General features: G+C 37.0%; 2 protein-coding genes across 2 annotated transcripts; one reads left to right on the top strand and one right to left on the bottom strand.

The window, feature by feature from the left end:
- Positions 1 to 86: 86 nt before the first annotated feature.
- On the bottom strand, positions 87 to 10,240 carry LOC110043855 (FAS-associated factor 2-like). The gene is made up of 14 exons (XM_020749355.2): positions 10,161 to 10,240; positions 10,021 to 10,089; positions 9,002 to 9,196; positions 8,438 to 8,522; positions 7,232 to 7,261; positions 6,597 to 6,697; positions 6,010 to 6,095; positions 5,145 to 5,236; positions 4,853 to 4,942; positions 4,080 to 4,167; positions 3,502 to 3,583; positions 3,220 to 3,309; positions 2,379 to 2,522; positions 87 to 2,075 (listed from the first exon to the last, which is right to left on the bottom strand). The coding sequence occupies exons 1-14, from the start codon at positions 10,215 to 10,217 to the stop codon at positions 1,890 to 1,892; spliced, it is 1,395 nt and encodes a 464-aa protein (XP_020605014.2). The 5' UTR covers positions 10,218 to 10,240; the 3' UTR covers positions 87 to 1,889.
- Positions 10,241 to 11,768: 1,528 nt separating this feature from the next.
- On the top strand, positions 11,769 to 21,982 carry LOC110043854 (transcriptional regulator protein Pur-beta-like). The gene is made up of 9 exons (XM_020749354.2): positions 11,769 to 11,910; positions 12,123 to 12,223; positions 15,568 to 15,670; positions 16,044 to 16,089; positions 16,555 to 16,630; positions 17,225 to 17,345; positions 19,521 to 19,630; positions 20,523 to 20,592; positions 21,368 to 21,982. Exons 1-9 carry the CDS (start codon positions 11,799 to 11,801, stop codon positions 21,445 to 21,447), a joined length of 819 nt encoding a protein of 272 aa, XP_020605013.1. The 5' UTR covers positions 11,769 to 11,798; the 3' UTR covers positions 21,448 to 21,982.
- Positions 21,983 to 22,259: the final 277 nt, after the last annotated feature.

Below are 22,259 nucleotides of genomic sequence, written 5' to 3'. Positions count from 1 at the left end.
GCCAGGGAAAGCATTCAACTAATTAAATCTACTTGGTTTACTTCTTCAACTGAGTCCCTTGACTATAACGCACAACAAAGTCGTAGTTGTGAATATAAATATAACGTTTTATTAAATTGGTTTTGTTTACTAGTAATTTATCTAATTCCATACATGTTCAGGAAATAAAATTCAAACCTCTATTTGGTCAAATACATGCTTATTATCCAACAGATATCTCTCTTTTTTTGCGATAAATATCCCATAAGAGCAGCAGTACAATAAAAGCTAATAAAATATCTCCACAAAACTCTTAACTAAATATTACAATTTACCAATACAAAATACACACAAAGTTTTCTCATTCTGTCGAAAACCGAAAAACATTTTTAAAACAAGTGGCACTGAAACGTTTGGCTAAACAAAGCGAACTCAGTCAACCATCATATGGAGCCATACTGGTTCTCAAACCGACGATGGAAAATTTTTGCATCAGAAAAGAAGTTTTCCCAGTGGAAGAAATTTCATTATATATTAAGTCAAATTATTCTCGCATTATGATTGGTTCTTACCTATGATCTATTGGAGGACAGACTCATAGATGACGTCATTGACACTGTTGTTTGTTTATTGGATGGCAACAGTAATATGGCTGCGTGAGGTAGTGACACCGTTCTTATAGGCATTTTTCAGAGTAGAACATGTTTCCTTTATTTCCTCATAAGCCAAGTTTATTTTTACTGACAAACAGAAAAATTCGAGAAGTTTAAAATGTTGTACCAAAAGCAATTGATTCATGTCACTCGTCTGGCAATTTTGATACGACACACGTTGAAGAGATACGATGGATTTTGTACGTGGTGTAAACTGCACAAGACCTGCCGCAAGGTTGTACCACTTTGAACACGATTGCCTTAAAATAACTTTTGCTTACTATCACTGTCAATGTCAATGACATTGCTCTAGATACAGGAGCTAGTCATTTCAAAGTCTCTTAATCAGTTTTAAACTTCATTAACGCCCCGTCCACACTACGCCGGAGGAATTTTAAAACGGAGGTTTCACTCTGAAAACGCATCAAATGTTTTCTGTCCACACTGCGCCGGAGGAAGTTAAAAAGCAACAATCACCGGTCATTTTGGATTTGTGTTTGAGGAAACCTCGGTCAGGGAAATCACATGATCATCGTGACGGCATCGTTTTCGAAAAGCACCGTTTTCAAAATGTTTACCGTCCACGCAAAAACGTAAAGCCGGCGTTTTCGAATTCCTCCGGTTTGATGAACGTTTTCGAAAAGCTCCGTTTTCGTGACGGATTAGTGTGGACGGTAAGCGGTTGGCCTAACAGTAGAAATAAAATTGCGTTTTCAAATTTCTCTCGCGTAGTGTGGACGGCGCCTTAAATCAGTTAAACATTAAATGAAGCTCCTGTGTGTCTTTGTGTTTCGCGGACAGATAACAACTAAACCTTTGTCCACGTCCATGTCTGTTTCCGTGGCGTATATCAAAGTTAAATATGCGAGGTTCGCCGTCTATTCCATGTCAGAGATATTCCATTTCCGCGAGGGTATATTAACATTCCCGTTGGGTTTTTCTGTCATTGTGCTTTGTACAATAATCTTCTCCGCCTTGGCTTGGTTGTAAGTTCGTTAAATTAGCAGAAGTCTACTGTTATATTATCTCTTCGTTTCGTTTTAGTTCTTTAGTGTCCTTGAATGTTCTTTAAATCATTCGTTAAATCGCCAGGTCGTTTCACTTGCTTGGTTTAGTCGCTTCGTTCCAAGTCTATTAACATTGAAATATCCCAATCCAAACGCCACTGGCGTGAACACAGAACTCCCTGGTCTCGCTAAAGAACTAATAATTAAATGACGAGTTTCTAACAAACCATCTTCCAAGCCTGGCGTACAGTCAATCACTGTCGCTCTCATCTTCCACGTTTTGCACAAAGAGCAATGCATTGGCTTCAATTCCGGCAGTTTCCAAAGTTTGGTCTTCATTTGATGAATCAAAAGCGTAGATTTTACGTGGAAAGTTTGAAACAAGGACGAATTCAGCCGGTGACTCCTCATCGCAAAACACAAAGTCATACAAAGCCTATAGGGAATAACAATGAATCGTTATCTTCATTGATAAAATTTATACTGTTACTGTTATTGAATTTCTACATTTCCTATTGGATCTCTTCTTGTCTGTTATTAGTCACAGTGTATAACAGACCGCCGACCTTATCTGGTAAATAGATGTGCGATTGTTTACATTTTGTTCGGCCCAACAAGTTTTCCATGTAAAATCATCAATTATGAGAACCATTTGCCATGAAAATATAACACGTCTTAACAAGTCGACAAGACCAACAGGTCTCGAATTTTAAAAAAAAAGAATTGAAAAAATTCTCACCTGCAAGGAATGCGACTTGAGAAATCTCCTCTCCAGCCGTTTGCCGTTGGGTAGTTTAATTAGTACACGGATTGAATTGGGATCAGAATTCTCTGGTTCTTCTGGAATTCTTAATTTTCTATCCAAGCGGTCCTGGGCTATAGACTTAAAAAAACAACTACGCATTACAGTGGAGCCTCACAATAGCGGTTAACATTCCACAAAGGCCAACGAATTTTTTTGTCCGAATCATATGTCAATCAACACCGTTTACTCCAAGCCACTTAGAAAAGAGTTAACCAATCAGAACGTTACTTAAGAACAGAGGATTGCGATCTCCTTCTCAAATAAACCAATAACATTGAAGAATAAGAACAACACAAAACCGAAAACCCAACAAAGTGCGAAGTGTTGCGGACATGTCAGTAAACTTTGGCATTTGTTGATTGGTTTATTTCAATCCTAAATTTTGAACGCTTTTCAACGGTTTTGGTTTAGTTGTTGCTATATAAATTTTTAAGCTAAACTTTGCGAGCGAGATTTATAATTATGATAATTCGCCTTCAAGGACTGAATGTCTAAAAGTGTATATAACACAGAGGAGTCGATAGTACTGATGTATTCACGTCAAACAGACCGTTGCTTGGTGTCACGAGAAGCTACCAGTCCATTTTTCTCAGTTTACGTTTTGATTGGTTAGTTTTTTCTAAGTGATCCGGTTAGAGTAATCGCACTGTAAACCTCCCTTCAACGTGGTCCAGCGTGGCTGTTGTGGAGAGTTTCGAAGTTCATTTGGCGAAATTGTCCGTCTAAATTGTCCAGTACATCGAAATCTTGCACAATCTAACAAAGCTCTCATTACCTGTGCCCTGTCTCTTCGAGCTTCTTCTTTCTTTCGTTTAGTCTCTTCCTCCAGTCGCTTTTTGTCCTCTTCTTCACGTTTTCTTCTTTCCTGTGAAATTAAGATAAATTAAATCAACTTTGATTGCCTTATTACCAACGCAATATCAATATTAGCGGCTGCACGGAACGAAGTGATGTCAATTGCAAGTGAAAAGAAGTTGTACAAATAACATTATAAATAAACCAGCAGCTCGCAAGCGATAAAAGCCATCAAAAGGCAAAAAAAGCTGTAGCGACTTACTTTCTCCTGGTCAGCTCTGACAGACTCGTAATAGGCCTCGTCTTGTTCATCACGCAACTGTTGAGCTTGGGTACGTTCCTGCCTGTTGAAAACAAACAAAAAAAACATACTACATACAAAAATTTGCAATGATTGTCTTTCCCTCTGTCATTCTATAGACTACAAATGGTTGAAGAGAGAGACATTACCGCTCAATGCGGAAAAGCCAGTACAGCCCCCCCCCCCCCCCCCCGCTTCTCCCCTCCTCCACGTCTTTTGTTTTGGAATAGGGGCCGTATTCGTGACTCTGACGGGGTACTCAAAGGGTTTCCCATTCTTATTCTCTTATCAACAAAAGCAGATCATCGTCCATTGTCGTCAACACTGACATGTTGCTACGCAACTAAACAAATGACAAGCTCATTCGCATTTGACTACTTTTCATTTTTGTCGCCATTTCCCCGCCATTTTGACCAAGGCTTTTAGCATGCGACGAAATGCAGTGTTTTTTCACTGCGCTACGTCACGCAATCATCAATGCAGATAGCCGTACGTTACGTCACGCAGTCATTAGTGCAGAATAGCCGTGCTTTACTAACCTGTCCGCTCTGGCCACTACTAAGGCTGGCTCGTTATCTTCTATTAAACGCGCTAAATGTGAAACATATCTATCCACATTCATCAATCCTGTACAAAAACAAAATCATACCATACGTGTAGGTACAAAGTTCTCAAATATTGTTGGGTCAATGTTAAGGTTTATGAATAGCACGAGAAGCTAGCTGTCACCAAAGCTTGCCGGGTCAACGATAGTTCGGTTTTCATAATCCAATTTTTCGTATTTTTCTTATAAACAAAAAAACACCTGCACGGATCAATCTATCATGCCGAATTTAGAACGTGTGAAGAGTTCTATAAAAATCCGTCACAAAGTCATGAAAATATACATGCAGGACCCCAAATTACAAAGAAAATATGTATACCAGGGGCAAGCGTTGCCTGGCATAAATTTCTTCGTAAAAATTGACTACTAGTTTAACTTCCATTATTTTTATGAGTTTGCAAAGGATTCTAATGAAACTTCTTCTCATAAAAAAAATGTAAAAGCATGAAAAATTAGTAAAAAGTATTATGGTCAACCAGAAAAAATGTACTCAGTTCATTCATACTAGTAATTTAAGCATCCATTTCTGTAAAGAGCATAACCTTTTCAGTTTCAATACTATATCAAAATCCTCTCTTATCCTGTCAGGGCGTCTATTTGAGTTCAACTAAGGCCAATGCATATTACCGCTAGAGAGAGACGCTTACATCACTATCACATAACATAGTTTTTACAAGTGACAACATACAGTAACTTGTGAAAACAAACCTTCCATTCGCCCAACAACCATCATTCTGTTATCTCTAAGACATATCAAGGCCAGAAAAGGATAGGTGGCTTCACGAAGAGCACGGGAAACTGAGGCACAAATGAAAAACATTAATTTAGTACTTAACTAACTCCTGCACACGCAACTTCTTTACTCAGTTTACAAAGCCACAGGAAAACCAAGCAACATCTCCGTCAGTGACTCCCAAATAAAAGTACTACATTTTTGTTGCTGGAAATGGTCAGAAATGCAAATGTAGTTCCTGCATTAAGTTAAAACAGAGTATTGTACCTTTATATCCTTCAGTAGATTTCACATTTGCTGCCCAAAATAACATGTTTCCATTCACATATTCCCTAAATCCTTCATTTGTCATTGTTGACCTGATAAAAAGAATTGGATACAAACGAAGAAAACGGTTTTTCAACTGATGAATATAGACAGCCTAGAAATATATATTACCCATGAAGGGCATTCAGGTAGTGACTTGACAAAGGTTAGTGTTCAAAGCAAACGAGTAATGGGCACTGGAGTACAAACAAAATATATTTATAAACTTGTCCATTGTTCTAATGAAGATACTTCACTATTGCAGTGTATGTCTCTCCTCAGGTGTGTAAGTGGAAACTGGCATTTACAGCTGGGAAAATATAAATACCAGTGAGTATAGGATCACAGGCTTGGAGGGGGATCTGCAGCACCTTCCCCCGACCAGTTTCAGAAATTGTGAAATTTTTCAGGCAAAATGCTCATGATTTGGGTAACGGTGCATGGAAAAATCCTTGGAAAGTGTCAAAAATCTTTGTAAAATAGTCAAAAACATACATTAGTTTATTAATAGTATATATATGTTTATATAATAGTAATAATAACTTTATTTATATAGCGCCATTCCTACATTCAGGGCCCTTTACAAAGTTGGCAAATATTTAGCAATCATGTGATAAGCAAGATAATACATGGTTGCTTGTAGATATGGAATATCTCGTGTTCAACATTATATTGAACACATGAAAATAAATTCCATATCTAAGCATGCCCATCTATTATTCTCTATGTATAATAATAATTATCACAACATTCGGTGTATTTTACAATCTCAATCCCCTTATGCCTTGCCAGCACATCTAGATCAAATAAATCAATCTATATTTACCTGCAAAATTCCATTGTGTCCTGGTGCTCTGAACTATGAAGGTAGACTAGAAGAAAACGTAATTCTCTCTTGGCATCATCCAAAGCCTACAAGAAAATAAAACAAAATATTTTATGACTCCTAGCTGCTGAATGTTTGTAAATGTACAGGTTACCCATGCTGCTACTACCCCTAATAGAATTGCCCTAATTCACACAGCTCACTGACCCTGCTGGGAGACGGGGGTGGGGGAAGGAGGAGCTGTTGCAAAAAAAGTGATGGAGAATTGTACATACCTTTTTAAGGGGCATTACTCATGACTTGGTACTGCTTATGGTACCAAGCCAGAATTTATCTTGATACCTCTTAGGGTATAAACCAGAGTCAAGAGAGATAATAAGATAAAACAAAACAAAAAACAAAAAAAAAAAACAAAAAAAAAAACAAAAAAAATAAAAATGAAAAGAAAAACTAGATCATACATGTAGTGCTAGGAATGTGGATGGTTTGTCCAATAAGCAGACTTGACCTGTAACAGGGACGTTTGAGAAATACTGTATGCCGATATTATTTTATACTCTTAGTTTTCTTCTTTACTTGGTTCTAACCTGACTGTAACTTCCTTGATAAAATGTGGGATGGACTGCTCCATACTCTGCTTCAAATTCTGCCTTAAACTGTAACACATCTTCCAGTGGAGTAGTTTGAGCTAGACCAAAGAGGAATAGACTGTGTTAAATTGCCCAATCAGGGTTGCCATCCACCGGAACAAAAAATATCCCTGACTTTTCACTGACTGTAAAGCAATTTTCCCTGACCCTGCATGATGACTATTCTGGCCAGGAATCAATAAAAATAAGGATGGCTCAGATAATTTTTAAAACAAAATTGCCTTGTCTATACAAAAACATCTAATAAAATAATTTGTGGCAACCTTAAGATAAAATTCCCTGACTTTTCACTGACTTTGAACAGGGATTAGAACACCCTGATCTGATACAAAACTCCCTGACTTTTTCCTGACCTTGAATAAAGCCTAATTTTCCCTGACGTTTTCCTGACCATGGCAACCCTGCCAATTCCTACAAGTAACAAGCTGAAGTACATCATTGTAACTTTATATCATTTCAATATTCAACTTTTCAGAATGACCACATGCCATGTGGTGAGTGACATGACAAAAAGTTCCAACACAATAATAAACAATAATACAAGTAAAATGTTACCAAAATCAAGTATATACCTTGAAATGCTGTTGGCCAGATAAATCTCACTGAAAACAGAAGACATTAATTTTAAGCATCTTGTGGTTGTCACTTTTTCTACAATATCACTACATTGTAAGTTAGAAAAAAATCTTTCTTACATGTACTTGAACGCTAGGGTTTCTGCTATTCAGTGCCAAAACCAGCAATCCCAATGTACACTGTCTTTTTAGTTGGTTTTGATTTACTAAGTTAAGCTTGAAAGATAGATTCTACCGGTATTAAATAATTAGATTTTTTAAGAACTTGGTCCTGAGGATTGAGTGTTCTCAATGATGCATGGCTCAGAGTGTCCTTCACGTATTGTTTCTTTTGAAACTAATTCACATACATCATTGACAAAAGGAGATTCAAGTCAGCAATCTTTATGATTAATGGTGCAAAAACCCAAGTGTGATTACCTTAAGTTTAAACCAGACAGGAACTGTAGGAGCAGGAAATTTAATTTCAGAATAAAGCTACTGGTTTTTTAAATGAAACTGTTGGGTTGTGACGGCAGGCCAGTGAAACACTCAGTTCATTAATATCAAATTGGAGTCGATAAAGATAAATGAGCCACCTTAACAAAATGAGGTGACATTTTTCATGTTAGCCCTTCATCACATAGCTCTGATGACAGGATAATGCTCAAAATGCCAGCTTCAAAACTCACTATGGCAGTTAACATACCTTTATCAACTTAATTAATTAATTAACCCCTTGAGTGCCTGACCATTGTGTACACTGTGTGCCACACCACTTTCACTGAAATTGGGTGTCTAGTAAAAACCTTCAGAATTATGCCATAAGCTTTTTCACTTAAGCTATGGACATGCACACATTAACTGAAAGGTCATAAAAGTATCTATTTAATGCTGTAAATTTCACTGAGGTTGACATAATTTGATATCCATATGACATCAGAGCAATGGGAAATCAGAGGTCTGTCAAAAAATCTCCTACGAGTCTCAGGTGCCAATAAAAGTTGCCGGGAGTTTAACTAAATCTCTTAAAATTTTGACGTACCCAGCACACCATATAGGCACCCGAGGGATGAAAATCACGACATACTGAGTACGTCATATAGGTACTCAAGGGGTTAATTTCAGGCACAACTTCCAAAAGCACTGCTCTATATTGTGTTCAATGAACATTCTCTTCAATAAAGTAAAATAAAAGTTTCAGCTGTTTGCTGTGTGTAATACCAATGAATCCAAGAAGATCTCTCACAATACTGGACGCAAATCTAAAAGGAAGAAATGGAATGGCCAGAGCCCAAAACAACCATCCCTGAAACAACAACACAATGGAATCACTGTTAGTATTGATATTCACTTACAAATATTTAAATAACATAAGTCTTAAATATATTGAGAAAGCAGGCACTAAATGTAAAAGACAGAGTATTCAATTGTTTATCTCTGACAGTCAGTAGCTGAACTTTAACCACAAATAAGTTTAGTTTGCACTATAGGGAAGACAAATTGCTTTTTACATAGAAATTTTCTAGTACGATTTACAAAATTAAATAAATGCATTCACTGCAGTCCTTCAGTACATCACTCATGGTAAACTTGTATGGGCTCATTGACTAATAATACCATAAAATTCAGACGATACCCATCCCCCATCTCAGCACCAATACCAGATGGCTACATGTAGGATTGAATATCAAAACTTAATTCTTGATTCAAAGAATCAAGGACCACATATCAAGTTTTGAGTTACCACCGTAAGCAACCTTCATGTAAACGGAAGATACACCTAACCTGGTTTTGTCTTTGTGCCACCACTACTGTTCTAGGTGTGCCGGTGTTTGCAGTAGTTCTTGAAAATTGGCTCTGGGTTGCTGAATCTTCATCTCTGCCATCATTCTCGTCGTCACTACCATCAAATGAGTCTTGCCGAGGGTGAAAAACTGGCTCTGACCCTTCTGCTTCATTCAGTGTATCTTGAACTGCCGTCTAAGCAATAAAATGATAAATGTTAAAGATGGAAAATAAATATCAGCATACCTGCCTACTCTCCCTAAAAATCTGTTAGTTTCATCGCAGCAAAGTGAATCCACAAACCTGCTGCTCCCCTATATGGCTTGTCAGTTCTTCGACAGATTTCAGGAAGAAATTGGGATTTCAAATTGACTCTCTACCATTATATCTATCCAGAGCTTATTGTTTTAGTTAGCCTCTTTATTGGGCCGAGAAGAGGTACTTTTGAACCCACAAAATTGATGATCTCCCAGATTTTTATTTAATATATTTTTACTTATACTTAATTTTTCAGGATTCTTTGATTTTACAGTTGGTTTATTCTTTCATTTTTAAAATCACACCCAAAGGCTATTTCAATAAAGATTCATCTATTACTAGTTAAATATAAATTTGCAGCTGTTGTTAAAAGATAAACTGTTTAAATATCTGGTGGTTCTTTTTTAACGGTGAATTTTAGATTTTTCAACTGTGTTCGATTGAGTTCGATTGGGTTCGAGTACTCCTGAAATCAAAGGCAACCGAACACTCTCACACAAATGTATTGGTTCCATTGTCCAATCGTTCGAAATCTTAAGTTCGATCAGGTTCGATTAAATTCGATTATCGAACAGTTCGATTAGGAACGTCGGACATTTCAAAACTTCACAGCGCACATATTAAATATGAAAGAATCAGAAACTTAACTATGATTCAACAGGTATTTATATGCTTATTCTAAATTCTACCAAAATTTGGCAATAACAAATTAATCTTAAATAAATTTTTAACTTGTAGTATGGAAACCAAAAGTAAATCACCTCGATATCCCAATTGTGCCTCTCAAGAACTGCTCGACACTCCTCAATATCGTTGTAACCAGTTATATCCTGAAAGAAAATAATTCTAATGATGCTTTTTCTCTTTACATCTAATAACTGAAGACGCTTTACACTCCAACCTGAAAATGAGCTAAAATCTCCGTTCGACAAGCTGAATCGTCGCATCCTTCCGCCATTTTGCTCCTGTTACCCACATTGCCTTGCGGGATAAGGTTTTATCCTCAGCCTCGTAACCACGATCTTTTTCTTTAAGCATGACCAGAGCTAGCGTGACTAACGAATCTGAAGAAGTCACGTTATTAACCCGTAGGAGATTGATGGATAAAAAAGGTTATTCGGACTTTTTATACCCGGGCGAGCTCACTAAAAAGACATGGAAAATCTGGCAGCTCATGAAAAACTCGAAACTTTTTCCATGTCATGCGAAAGTCAAGAAGTTGAACAGAAAGCCTGTTCAAATAAGCATTGCGTTTAAGCTCAGGTATTTTGGAATAAGCGCGTTGTTGTTGTCCTAGGAGCGGCACTTATTCGGTGGCGGCGTTTATTGGCATTCAAGGTGTTGTCAAGTGCAGTGCTTTACTGTAGCCGTTCGACCCCTAGGTCTGGAAGCAGATATTCGAGAGTAATATTTAGTGGTGGCGGGGTGAAGATGGTCATATTATGGTATACAATTTCCGTTAGCTCCGTTTTCCTCCACTCTTAACGAGGAGAAGGGCTTGCCTTTCGTGCTTTTCCAGTTTTTAATAATCGCAAATATTTTTCCATCGCAGAAGATACCTTAGAAACGCTGCAGGCAATTTTGGGGGATTCTATCCACACCAAGCGAAGAAAATGTTATTTTGAGCCATAAACACAATGTGATCGAAAGCTCAGGCCCTCACTTGTTATTAATATATTTTTAGAAACAACACAACGTTTTTTAAAAACATGTTTCAACAGAATCTTCTGTCATCTTCAGTTTAAATTACAAAGTACAGAGTTGAATACATACACTATATATTCAACTCTGTACTTTGTAATTTAAACTGAAGATGACAGAAGATTCTGTTGAAACATGTTTTTGAAAAACGTTGTGTTGTTTCTAAAAATTTTAACATGTCTGCTACTATCCAGACCTTTTGGCATTATTAATAATACACATGAGAAAAATCCCCTGGTGTATTTTATATATAGCCTTTTTGATCTTCTCTCCCCTTCCACCCCTCTCATACCCCTCATAGTTTTCCTCAATAGGGAAACGTGAAATGACAATTTCTAACTCTGAAATATAAACGATCTTGCTACCATTCTGATCAGTGTGAGCAAGTCAGTATAAAAAAAAAGCCGGCTTGATGAGTTAGCGACACAGATTAGTCGCTTTAATCATTTGATCTAAAAGTCCAGAGTAAGCGATGATAATAGATGGCAACTTTGTCATCTTTTGCGAAATAATAATAATAATAATAATAATAATAATAATAATAATAATAATAATAACAATGATGATAATAAGACTTCATTTATATATCGCTATTTCCCTTTAGCTCAAAGTTTACAGACATAGAGGAAGCTAAAAACGTTACAAATTTAAAAGATCGTTGTTGCTATTCTCCGTCTTTCCTTGGTATTGGTTTTCTGCGGGTTTCCCACATTGGGGGTTTTCTCGGCTGGCAAATTAATTCCCCTTTGACCCATCTTACCAGGGACCACGTCCATATTAGGAAGTGCCGTTCACCCAAATAAATAGTGCAGGGGGTCTGGGTGCGTGCGCACTCAAGATGGCTGGTGCCGAGCACGGGAACACCGAGGCTGATGTAGGAGAAGGAAGAATGGCTGCGAGTGAGGGAGCGAACGGAGGGGAATATGCGGACGAAGGACAGGATGGTCGAGGTAAAGAAAGCTAAAAAAACAGCCTGAATTTATGTGTCATTTTCGCGAAGGCTAAGTTTGGAGCGGTCGTGTAAGGAAGGAAAAAAATCGTTTTCAAGATGCACATCCTGACAGCTTTCGAAGGCTCTTCTACCTCCGGTCGCTAAGTCTTCGCTATTATGCGGCGAAAATTTTTCGCAAATGTTTCTGACTTTGTGTTTTTCTTCCGCTAGGCGACACGGAACTTTTCAGCAAGTCGCTGAAAATTCAATCCAAACGTTTTTACGTGGATGTGAAGCAAAATCGTCGTGGCAAGTTCATCAAAATTGCAGAGGTTAGTCGTAAAACAATAAAATCCATTTGCCGGCGTCGAAGAAAGGCAGTTGCACCTTCGCTGAAGCTACATTACGCCGTGGTTTTTAACCAGATAATGTCCTCTTCTTGGGAATACCGTAAACAAGCTAACGCGGGCGTTTGAGTGGGCTGTCTTCGACTGTCTTTGCAATTATTTATTTCAGCTGAATTATCGGCGCAACGGAAGGTGTGAAAAGAGTGGAGAGAAAATATCCGAGAGAGCGAAAACCAAAACCTGGCAGGGTGTCTTTACAGTCTGTCAGGCTCCTAAAGCTATTCTACATATAATTATTTTTGGCAAGACCTAGAATAGCCCGTTATGAGTTGGTAATTTGCAAATCTCTGTGCAATTTGTGACTGGAGTTTCTTGGATATTTTTTTTTTTTTTGGTTCGGGTTTGAATTTAAATGGCCGGGACTTCCTGTAGTGTGATAAATAAGGTATGTACACACAAAATGTACTGTTATTGGTAATACGTGCTAGTTATATATGCCATTTCTAGCTTTCGCACTTGATATATTTTTCTGAAAAACAGCTTTTTGTATCCAGTCGTAAAGAGCAGGAAATATTTTCTCCTCCAAAAGGAAGCCTATGTTTTGATATATACGATAAAAATCACTGATTATCAATTATTCAGCTGTGTTGGCAGGCCGCTAGCTTGTTCTGCTATTGTAGGTAGTATTTCCACGTTTTTATTTGTTCCTTTTCAGACCTTAATCAGCAAGTACTTTATTATTGAACTTATTGCGAGAAAACGAAGCTCGGAAGGAAAAATAATGTTAGGCTTATGCTGTGTTTGAATTCTATTTTACTTTTTCTACATGCATGAAATCCTGCCAGCTGAGGAAAACGTTTTCTCAGGAACTAATTATGTAAATTTCCATGACATTATGATTTACCTGAATTCTTAGATTTCTCATATTTTGGTGGAAACCAGAAGTAAAATATGTTATCTTGCTGCGCAATGCATAGTTACTATTTAATATGTTGTTCGAAATGGGCTCGATTTGGTCGAAAGTTTTGAAGGGTTATCGGTTGTTCACGAATTTTAAGCTCTTGTTAGCTAAATATTATCTTGTACAATTTGACATGCCTGAACTTGAATTTATGGTGATTTTAATTGTAATTTAGCGATTTGTAATTTAGAATAGTGTCTGTGCCTCTAAAACGTAAATTGACATCGATATTAGGGAATTCAACTGTGTTTCAAGTAAATAGAAATGCAATATATTTACTCGGTGACGATACGTTAGTGAGGTTTCTCTTTTACTGCTCATTTACCAGTTTGGGAAATCAGATGTTATGAAATGAATAAACATTATGTGTAATGTTTTTTTACGTTGACTTTAGAATGTTAACCGGGGTACATATAAAATCCAGGGATGAAATTTCCTCGGAATTCTTCCAAACAGTTCACTTCTCTTTCAATCTAGCCATTGTTTTTGAAGATAACTCTGTGTTATGGATTGTCTGGGATGTTACTGAAAAGAACAAAGGAACCTTATCATAAAGACTTTCATTTTAAATTATTCATAAGAATTTACAATTCAACTATTCTTAAAAATACCTGAAGCTATTGAGTCCTGCCTCAAAATTTTTGAGGCTTAAAATTTGCAAGATACATGAAGATAGCCATTTACCAGTAGATACCAAAGGCAATCATTCCAAAAGTTTTACATGAAATTTGTGTGGGAACGTCTTTATTTCCGGTGGATCTTTTTAAAATTATTTTCTTGGTAGACCTTTTTATTTTAATTCCTGGTACATGCAACGCCAGTCAGGCTACCAGGTTAGAGTATGTAAAATTCTTGTGATGTGGCAACAGCTTTTCCTGTTTACTATGCTTTGAGAGGTGTTCTCAAAAATGATATTAACCTAGTGATTATAATGATGAAATCCAATATCAAGGCCAGTTATCTGAATTATCACAGACATTCAGAGCTTTGATATAAATGACAGTACACGTATACCCAAGATATTATTACTTCAAACACTTCTATGAAAAACAATGAGGTATTTATAAATTCCAGTTGGTACTGGATAGTTTTTTTAGTGTTTTTTTTTTTTTTTTCAGGATTGACTATACAATCTATCATCCTACTAGCAGTTGGCAATTATGCTTAAATATAATTTAATTTATGTCAATTTGAGCAACTCTGTTATTCAGAATTAGGTTAGACTGTGAGCAGTTTTTTTTTTTTTTGCTCAAAAATCTGTGTGAAAGAACGTGAAACAAGTGAGCGGTCATGAGTGTGCGAGTATGACTTGCAAAGCCACAAGCCGCAAGTAGTGCGGGCATTGAAGACGAGTGAAAAGAGACTGCAATGGTTTTATACAGCATTTCTGAATCCCAGTAGTCTGCTGATGGAGTAATTCTATTGGTTGGTCTATGAAGTTATGATGAACATCTCTCAGTAACCTTTATTTGTAACATGCGCTGCACTCCAAACTCTGTTGTTAAGTTTGTCTCCTACGGGTGGTAACATTTTTTACCTCTGCGGTTCTCTTTTAAATTTTAATCAATCCACCTTATTATTAGTTTTATTTGTTTTGAAGGGCTGTGGTATTAGGAGGACTTGAAAGTAGAGTAGAGCTGTTTGAATGTCTACAAGTTTTGGCTGTTATCTAGTATGGTAGGGTATGGATATTTTGGAATCAACCCTTAACAGGTTGTCACACATCCAAAATCCCTAAATATAGGACAAATCACGTGTTATTATTTAACAAATCACACTCAGCCAAGGTTTAATTTGTGACTATGTATGATGACCCTTGCGACAAGTCTCTTTTTGCAGCTGGAAAGGATTTGATTATTCATTATTTCCCATTGTATGTAGTACCAACAGCCTAGATGAAAGAAATGGACTTAGGTTTCTAGTAATGATTGCCAGCACTTGCACATTGATGGATTGACACTACCTGCTACATGTGTTTATTATATAAGTTGACGCTCAAGTAATCAATGGTATAACACAAACTTCCAGTCATTTGTGAGAGTTACAATCCTCTTCTTGGTTTGACGGGTGCACTGTAGGAATTACAAAACCATTGAAAAAATCTGGTTACATTTAGCTTTATATTTTTAGTGCTTAATGTTTGCCCTAGTGCTCAAAACATTCAAAAATGAATCTGCAGAAGGTTTAAATTTCCCTTTAGTTAGTTTTTGTTTTTTGTTCTGTTCTGTTTAGTTTTTTCTTATTTTTTTCCTGTGAAACAGTTGGCACATGTATAAAAGAATAAGTAATTAGACAGTATAATTTCTGGGCTAGGTACATTGCAATGTTGTTAGAAGTATAAAAATGTGATTAACTTAATATCTTGCAGGTTTCTGTTAACCGTTCTGGAAAAAGCAAGGTAATATTTACCATGGGCGTGGCTCGGGATTTCTGCACCAAGCTAACAGCCTTTGCAAATTTCCTTGCCCAAGGTAAAAGCTATCTTGATAGTACATGTACATCTCAGTTACATGTACATACATGTCACTGTTTCATAATTTGTGTCATGATTTACACTCTTATTTTAATTCATGATTGCTTGCAGTTCTTGCACACTCAAAAGAACCTCGTGTAAACTCCTTTCTCAAATAAGATTTCTTTTAACAATGACACAATTGCATACTCTTATCAATCAGTTGCTGACCTTCCTTACATCATTATAATAGTGGTGCAGCTGGCAACAATAGCATAGGTGCATCCACAATTATTGGGGAGGAGCCCTAGGCTTGGTGTTAGTTTGCCATGGTGCTCGAAGAACCTCCAGCTAAAAAGACTCATCTTACCTCGTAAACTTTTTGTTTCTAGCACCGAAACGTGATGAAGAATCAGAGGAATCTGGCAATTTGATGAGGTAAAATGACAAGTTACATCATTTACTGTCAGTATACGCTGTTATTCTGGGGTGCTCCACCAGTGCAGTTCCTAGTTGGAAATCAATCAGTGGATACTTTCACAAAAAACCTACATACATGCACATGTCCATGTGTACAAAGGACATGTATAGTAGCAATCGTTCATTGTGACAGATGTCCCTGCTTGATTTTATGTCTTAGTCTGTAGCATGGGTGAATTAACAGTACTACATAATATGCACTTTACATCGACATGGTCTTCCTCATTGTGTAACATACCTTTTAGAACCCATGAAATAATTTATACAGTTAACAGTACAATCAGGGTTCTCTGGTTTGGGAGGTTCTGAATGCTCAGTGCTGGCTCTTACTGGTCAGTCTGAGAGAACCGTGCACTAATATTCAGCTGTTTCTCAGCTGCTTGTGATTGAATGTAGCTCTCTGTCTCTTTTTTTATTTTGTAGCGAGAGCATCAGAGGTCCAAACAACAGGATGTATTATCTTGACCTCAAAGAAAATAACAGAGGAAAGTTCCTCAAGGTTTGTGTTAGTGTCTTCAGTACTTTTCCTGAAGAATGGTTATTTTGATTCCCAAATTGATAAAAGCAGTATACCTGGCAAATAAGAGGCTGGCTTCTAGTACTGTAGCTTTTTAAAAATGCCCTCCTAAATAGGAAATTCCAGATAAAAATCAGGCATATGTTGATGGGCATCCAGGAGTCCTGTGGATGGCCACTTTTTAAAGAAAATTGTTTTATTTTTCATATGTTGCCTTATAAATTGTTCATTGGAGCAGGCCCTATTTTGCATTTTGGACGCCCACTTTTCAAATCCTGGCAAAAAGCCTGCAGAGAAGAGTTTCACGCATAAAACAAGCCCTTCATTCAAGAATTCCGAAGCTTGAATTACAGTTGTTAAGCTGACTATGGGTAACATGCAAATAAGAACTACAAAATCAGATTTCAACAGTCACACATACTTGCATGAGAACATTCACAATTTTGACAGCCTTCTGCTCTTGAGTTGAAGCAAGTGTGTAATAGTGCTAACCTGTAGACAAAGTCTATTGACATATTGTATGACAATCATTCATGGAAAGCCTTGAAACATTCTAACACAACTCTGCTTTGACAGATCAATCAAACTGGGACATACGGCCGTGGAGGTCGCACTAATATTGCTGTTCCTGCTCAAGGCATTGTGGATATTAGAAATGCACTTTCTGAGGTGCTTGAGGAGTATGGCTCAGAAGAAGGTTGGTGAATTCACCTTAACATGTGTGCTAATATTCAGCTGTTTGTGATTAAATTATCTGAAGTCACTTCACAGAAAGTGGAGTGGCTTCTTCATTTTTCATGTCTCTGGCTGTGACTCTAATTTTGTGTAATTTACTCCACCTGTCCGTTGCCCTCTACCCCACCCATCACCTTGAGTAAATTTTAAATTAGGTCAGTCTATGGCTTGCAAGTTAGTCTTGCAGATCCCAGTGTATATCAGATTTTCAAAGTGCAATTTTAGGTCAGCAGGGAAACCATTGCCATAAAATCCAACCAAGGATCTTTTGTTGTAGACCTACAGAATGTAGTTCAATCTGTTCAATGGCAAATGTGATAACAGTAAACTGAGTACCTTTTGAAGAATCCTTTCAAAAAAAAACCCTTCATATTTATATTGATTTTGTAAATTATATATTACATTCATTTAATTACTTAATCCCACTTGACAATGACATTTTTGTTGATAATGCTGTCATGTCATGAGGATGGCAAATATGAAGCGTTATTAGGGTCAAAATTAGAATGCAAATTATGTTATGGTGTTTCGTATTTTATTCGGCCACACTGATGAATTATGTTCGAAAGTTTGATCGAATTATGTTCCGCTCTTTTGAATTATGTTCGGAAGTTTGAATTTATTATAGAATACTACCGTTTGTAAATTATGTTCAGCTTTTAAGAGTTATGTTCGGAATGTTTAGCTTATAATTGCTTTGGTTATTTTCTTGATTTATGTTTTGACTTACGGAGTGCGGCTTCTTCGAATTATGTGCGGCAAGTGGATTGGAGGCTCGTGGCAGGAAGCTCACAAGCAGTCCTGGGACGAGTAAATTTTCCTGCGCTTTCAATAATTTATTCCAATTATTACCAGTGTTGGTGTGCTGTTCAAATCAATATGGCGGACGAGTCAATCACTCAGATCACTTTCGAATTGGGCAGACATATAGCCCCAAATACCCTCTTATAGCCACAATTTGGAAATTTTCTCATTGATCCTTCCACAACACTATCCAAAGCTTCATCAGAAATATCTGAATATCTTTGCCTAACAAAAGTTTCATACTCAGGAATTCTCCATTTAACAGTGCTTCCGCTGACACCAAGCAGAGATGCGATCTCTCTGGATTTAAACCCCAAGTCTAATGAAAACTTGAGCTGACCCTTTGAAATAATAAAGCGTGGTCTTTATCTTTCGCTAGTACCAGTAATCTGTGCTTGAAACGAGACACTGGACTGACTAAAATCATCATTTTGTTTCACCTTGTCCCATAACTTCCATGGCTTCGTGAGTGACGGCCATTACAGCTTCTCCAGATGGAATGAGATCGCTGTAACGCACAATTGTACAACCAGTGAAGGCGGAATTGTTGAAAATCACTCTGACAAGAGCTTCATTCAATCAAATCGATTATATCACTTGCATGTCTGCCCAATTAGCTCCAATTCGAAAGTGATTGTGTTGTCCACCATACCACCAACACTGGTAATAATTGGAATAAATTATTGAAAGTGCAGGAAAATTTACTCGTCCCAGGACTGCTCGTGAGTTTCCTGCTGCCAGGCTCCAATCCACTTGCCGAACATAATTCAAAGAAGTTGCATTCCATAATTCAAAACATAAATCAAGAAAACAACCAAAGCAATTATAAGCTAAACATTCCGAACATAACTCTTAAAAGCCGAACATAATTTACAAACGGTTTAATAGTATTCTATAATAAGTTCAAACTTCCGAACATAATTCAAAAGAGTGGAACATAATTCGATCAAAAGTTCGAACGTAATTCATCAGTGTAGCCAAATAAAATACAAAACACCATAACATAATATGCATTAAATTTTGACCCTAATAATGCTTCATAGGCAAAATGTTGTTGGCTTCTTATTTCACTAATTTATATTATATAACATGTTTCTCCAAAGTGTCTCTGATTTGATACTTTCTTATGTAATATTTTTAAGGCCATTGAGTTAATGTTTGGTAATTAAATTTATTTAATATCTGCTTTATTTCTAATATCTTGCAGAAAGGGAACGGACCCCTTCCCCCAACCAATAATTTAAATGTCAATTCTTTAACTATATATTTTCATAAGAACCAGTTGTAACTCTTGTGCAATCCTGGTTAATTCTTTTCACACTTTTTGTTTCAGAGGAGGTATCAAGTGACTTACCCCCTTCACGTGAGCAGCGTGTGGAACAAAAACGTTTTTACTTTGATGTTGGTAGCAACGCAAGAGGAGTATATTTGAGGATTTCCGAGGTAAGCACATGGCTTTATATTGGGCAGTAAACTGACTGCAAATGGTCTCTTTTTCTCCAGCATGGATCTAAGAATGAGACATGGTTACAGGGGCATTTTCTCAAATGTGCACAAAGGAATACATTACTTGCAAAAAAAATTACTTGAAAAAAAGGAAGTTTAATTTTCAGACACTTGTTATCTCATTTTGGACAAATTTAGGACAAGAAATTCGGGACCTTTGCTGGAACATAACTTAAGCAAATTCACGCCTGTAAAACACAAATTAGATTGAATCAACTGCACCAACAAGAAAATAACTCCAATTTTATCAAGCTGTTACGCATCTCAAGCAGTTTCTTAACTAGAGTTCGCGACCATAAAGGAAACTAAGAGCTTTAGAGCTACTGTACCTTAAAGTTTTATACAGTACTGTTAACATTTCACACACGTAAAATTTCATACGCTAAAAAATTTCAGGCGATTTAATTTCCAGCACTTTTTTGTGTGAAATTAAAATAATCTGAAATTTTTTGCCAGTAATGTATATTAATTGCATTGGTTTTAATAGATTATTATTAGTCAGATCCAGTTGTCTTCCTTGTGTGTTATTGTTAAGCACTAGCAGCCACCCCCTCTCTCGTTACCACCCAGATAAACCTCATTTCAGAAGCAAGAGATTGTTACCAAAGTGAACACTGCATGAGCCAGTTTTGATATACTTGTCACCCGCCACAACTCCTACGTTGCTTGGTCACAATCATGAGTTTAAAATGGCGTTGAGACTTGGGACTAAAGGAGAATTTAGTGTTGAGCAAATAAATTCCCAGGAGATGATGTTGATGTAGTTAGTAACTTCTAGCTGTTTATTTATTTTTACATGTCTAATGACATCTACTTTTTTCCTTTCCAGGTAACAGCCAATTATCGAAATTCGATCACAATACCCAAAAGAGGGTGGGTAAACATGAGGGATATTATAGGTGAGTCGAACATGTACCAGTCCATTGCAATCTGATTAAATTTATATTCTTAGCTCTGCATGTATGTGTTGAACCTGAAGGTTATACCAAGTTTATCAGTCGTGCAAAGTTGTCCTATACTTTAGAGATTGTTAGCTGTTGTTTATCAGATATACTTGAATGTAAATATATAATGTAAATACCATTGTTGTTTGTTTAAAGTGCTTCTAGGATGAAATGTTTACTTTTTGCAATCACTGCAGGGGGCATCCTCTTGTCATCCCTGGTTTTGAGGTTATATTACAGTAGTCATGTGCATATCGTTATGCTAACACAATGTACAAATGAAATACACCACTTAGTTTGTTTGTGAGTTAGGCACTCGCACTGACAGTGATTAAACATTCCATTTGTTTGTCTGTATGTTTGTTTTCCATACATATTATTATTATTGTTTTTAGTAACTTAACAAAAAGTGTTCGTTGACGGGGGAACTTATTTTTCAAAATTGTGATGTCTTTTAATTACACATACCAATCATGTGAGGGAAAATGTGCAGTTCCAGAAAATATCCATACTCTCCCCCAGTGTAGGGATTAGAATTTCCTGGGAGGTGAGGGCGTGAATGAGGAGTTCTGTAAGACCTAAAAATTTAAAGAAATGTATGAAGCTTAATTGGAATTTCCAGAGGGGTGGGGAGTCTTTGAAAAAATCACTTCTGTGGGGGAAGTATGGATATTTTCTGGAACTACATGATGGTAAATAGCGGATAAAATGTGAGCTCATCTTTTGTCAGATGACTTCGTCAAGAAGATGGAAGACGATGAAGAGGAGGAGGATGAAGAGGATGAAGAAGAAGAAGAAAGAGGGGACTAGCCCAGTGTCCTCTCCAAAGCCTCCTGACTTCTCTCTATTTCTTTCTCTCACTTTCTCTTTCTCTCCATTCCCCCTCCTCTCAAAACACAAAACTCTATTACTTATAGTAAATAGCCATCCCCAAAAAATACAATACATGGCCTCCTTTCTCCTCCCCGCCCCCCGAAAATAATACGAACACTTTTAAAATAATATCAGAAGCAAACTTAACTGGCTTTCGTGTTTTGTAAACAGAAAGCCAAATTTATTCTTATTTCAGAGGGTGCAAGAAATTTTAACTCTGCAGATTACATTTTTTGTTGTAATCGCTTCGGCTTTTGAATGCCATGCACAGAAAAAAGAACGGAATTTAATACTAAATTTCCTCATGCTTGTACAAAAAAAAAATTAAGCCTTCAAAAAGCAGTCATTGTGAAGTGATAAGTGGTATTGTAAAGGTGAACACTGTTAGCCAGCACACAGTGGCTGGCTCAGGTTGACAGTCATCTGATGTGAGTCTGCCTAGCAATAAAATTTGGACAGAGTCCTGAAATGATTTCAGTGGCCAAGTGTGGTTCTTTTTCATTGTTTAGCCTGACAACAGGCCTCTGTTTCTGAGTTTAGATGAGTGTCCACTTTCTTATGGGAGCTTGCTCTCTCTTTTCTCAGCTGTGGATGCTCCGTTGAGAAATGTATGAAAGCGAGCAGAAATCAAAAGGAGAGATGGGAATGCTTCCCCACTGATCCCCACTGATTCGCTTTGTCATTCAATAGAAGGTGGATCTAGGAACCTAGTTGACTGTCACTCTCAAAGCGTGGGCGAGGGCAAAAAT

The sequence above is a fragment of the Orbicella faveolata genome, unplaced genomic scaffold (genome assembly GCF_042242905.1).
Source record: "Orbicella faveolata isolate gen_17 unplaced genomic scaffold, um_ofav_v1 contig_46, whole genome shotgun sequence".
Taxonomy (NCBI): Eukaryota; Metazoa; Cnidaria; class Anthozoa; order Scleractinia; family Merulinidae; genus Orbicella; species Orbicella faveolata.
Note: the sequence above shows the minus strand (reverse complement) of the source record. Positions and strands in the feature narration are given on the sequence as shown.

Excerpts from the sequence above, each read along its gene's own strand:
- LOC110043855 (XM_020749355.2), bottom strand. The coding sequence starts at position 10,217 with ATGGCGGAAGGATGCGACGATTCAGCTTGTCGAACGGAGATTTTAGCT. Across the intron at positions 10,090-10,160 it reads AGATTTTAGCTCATTTTCAG|GATATAACTGGTTACAACGA; the intron begins GTTGGAGTGTAA and ends ATTTTCTTTCAG. Across the intron at positions 2,076-2,378 it reads TCAAGTCGCATTCCTTGCAG|GCTTTGTATGACTTTGTGTT; the intron begins GTGAGAATTTTT and ends TATTCCCTATAG.
- LOC110043854 (XM_020749354.2), top strand. The coding sequence starts at position 11,799 with ATGGCTGGTGCCGAGCACGGGAACACCGAGGCTGATGTAGGAGAAGGA. Across the intron at positions 11,911-12,122 it reads CGAAGGACAGGATGGTCGAG|GCGACACGGAACTTTTCAGC; the intron begins GTAAAGAAAGCT and ends TTCTTCCGCTAG. Across the intron at positions 15,671-16,043 it reads TGCAAATTTCCTTGCCCAAG|CACCGAAACGTGATGAAGAA; the intron begins GTAAAAGCTATC and ends TTTTGTTTCTAG.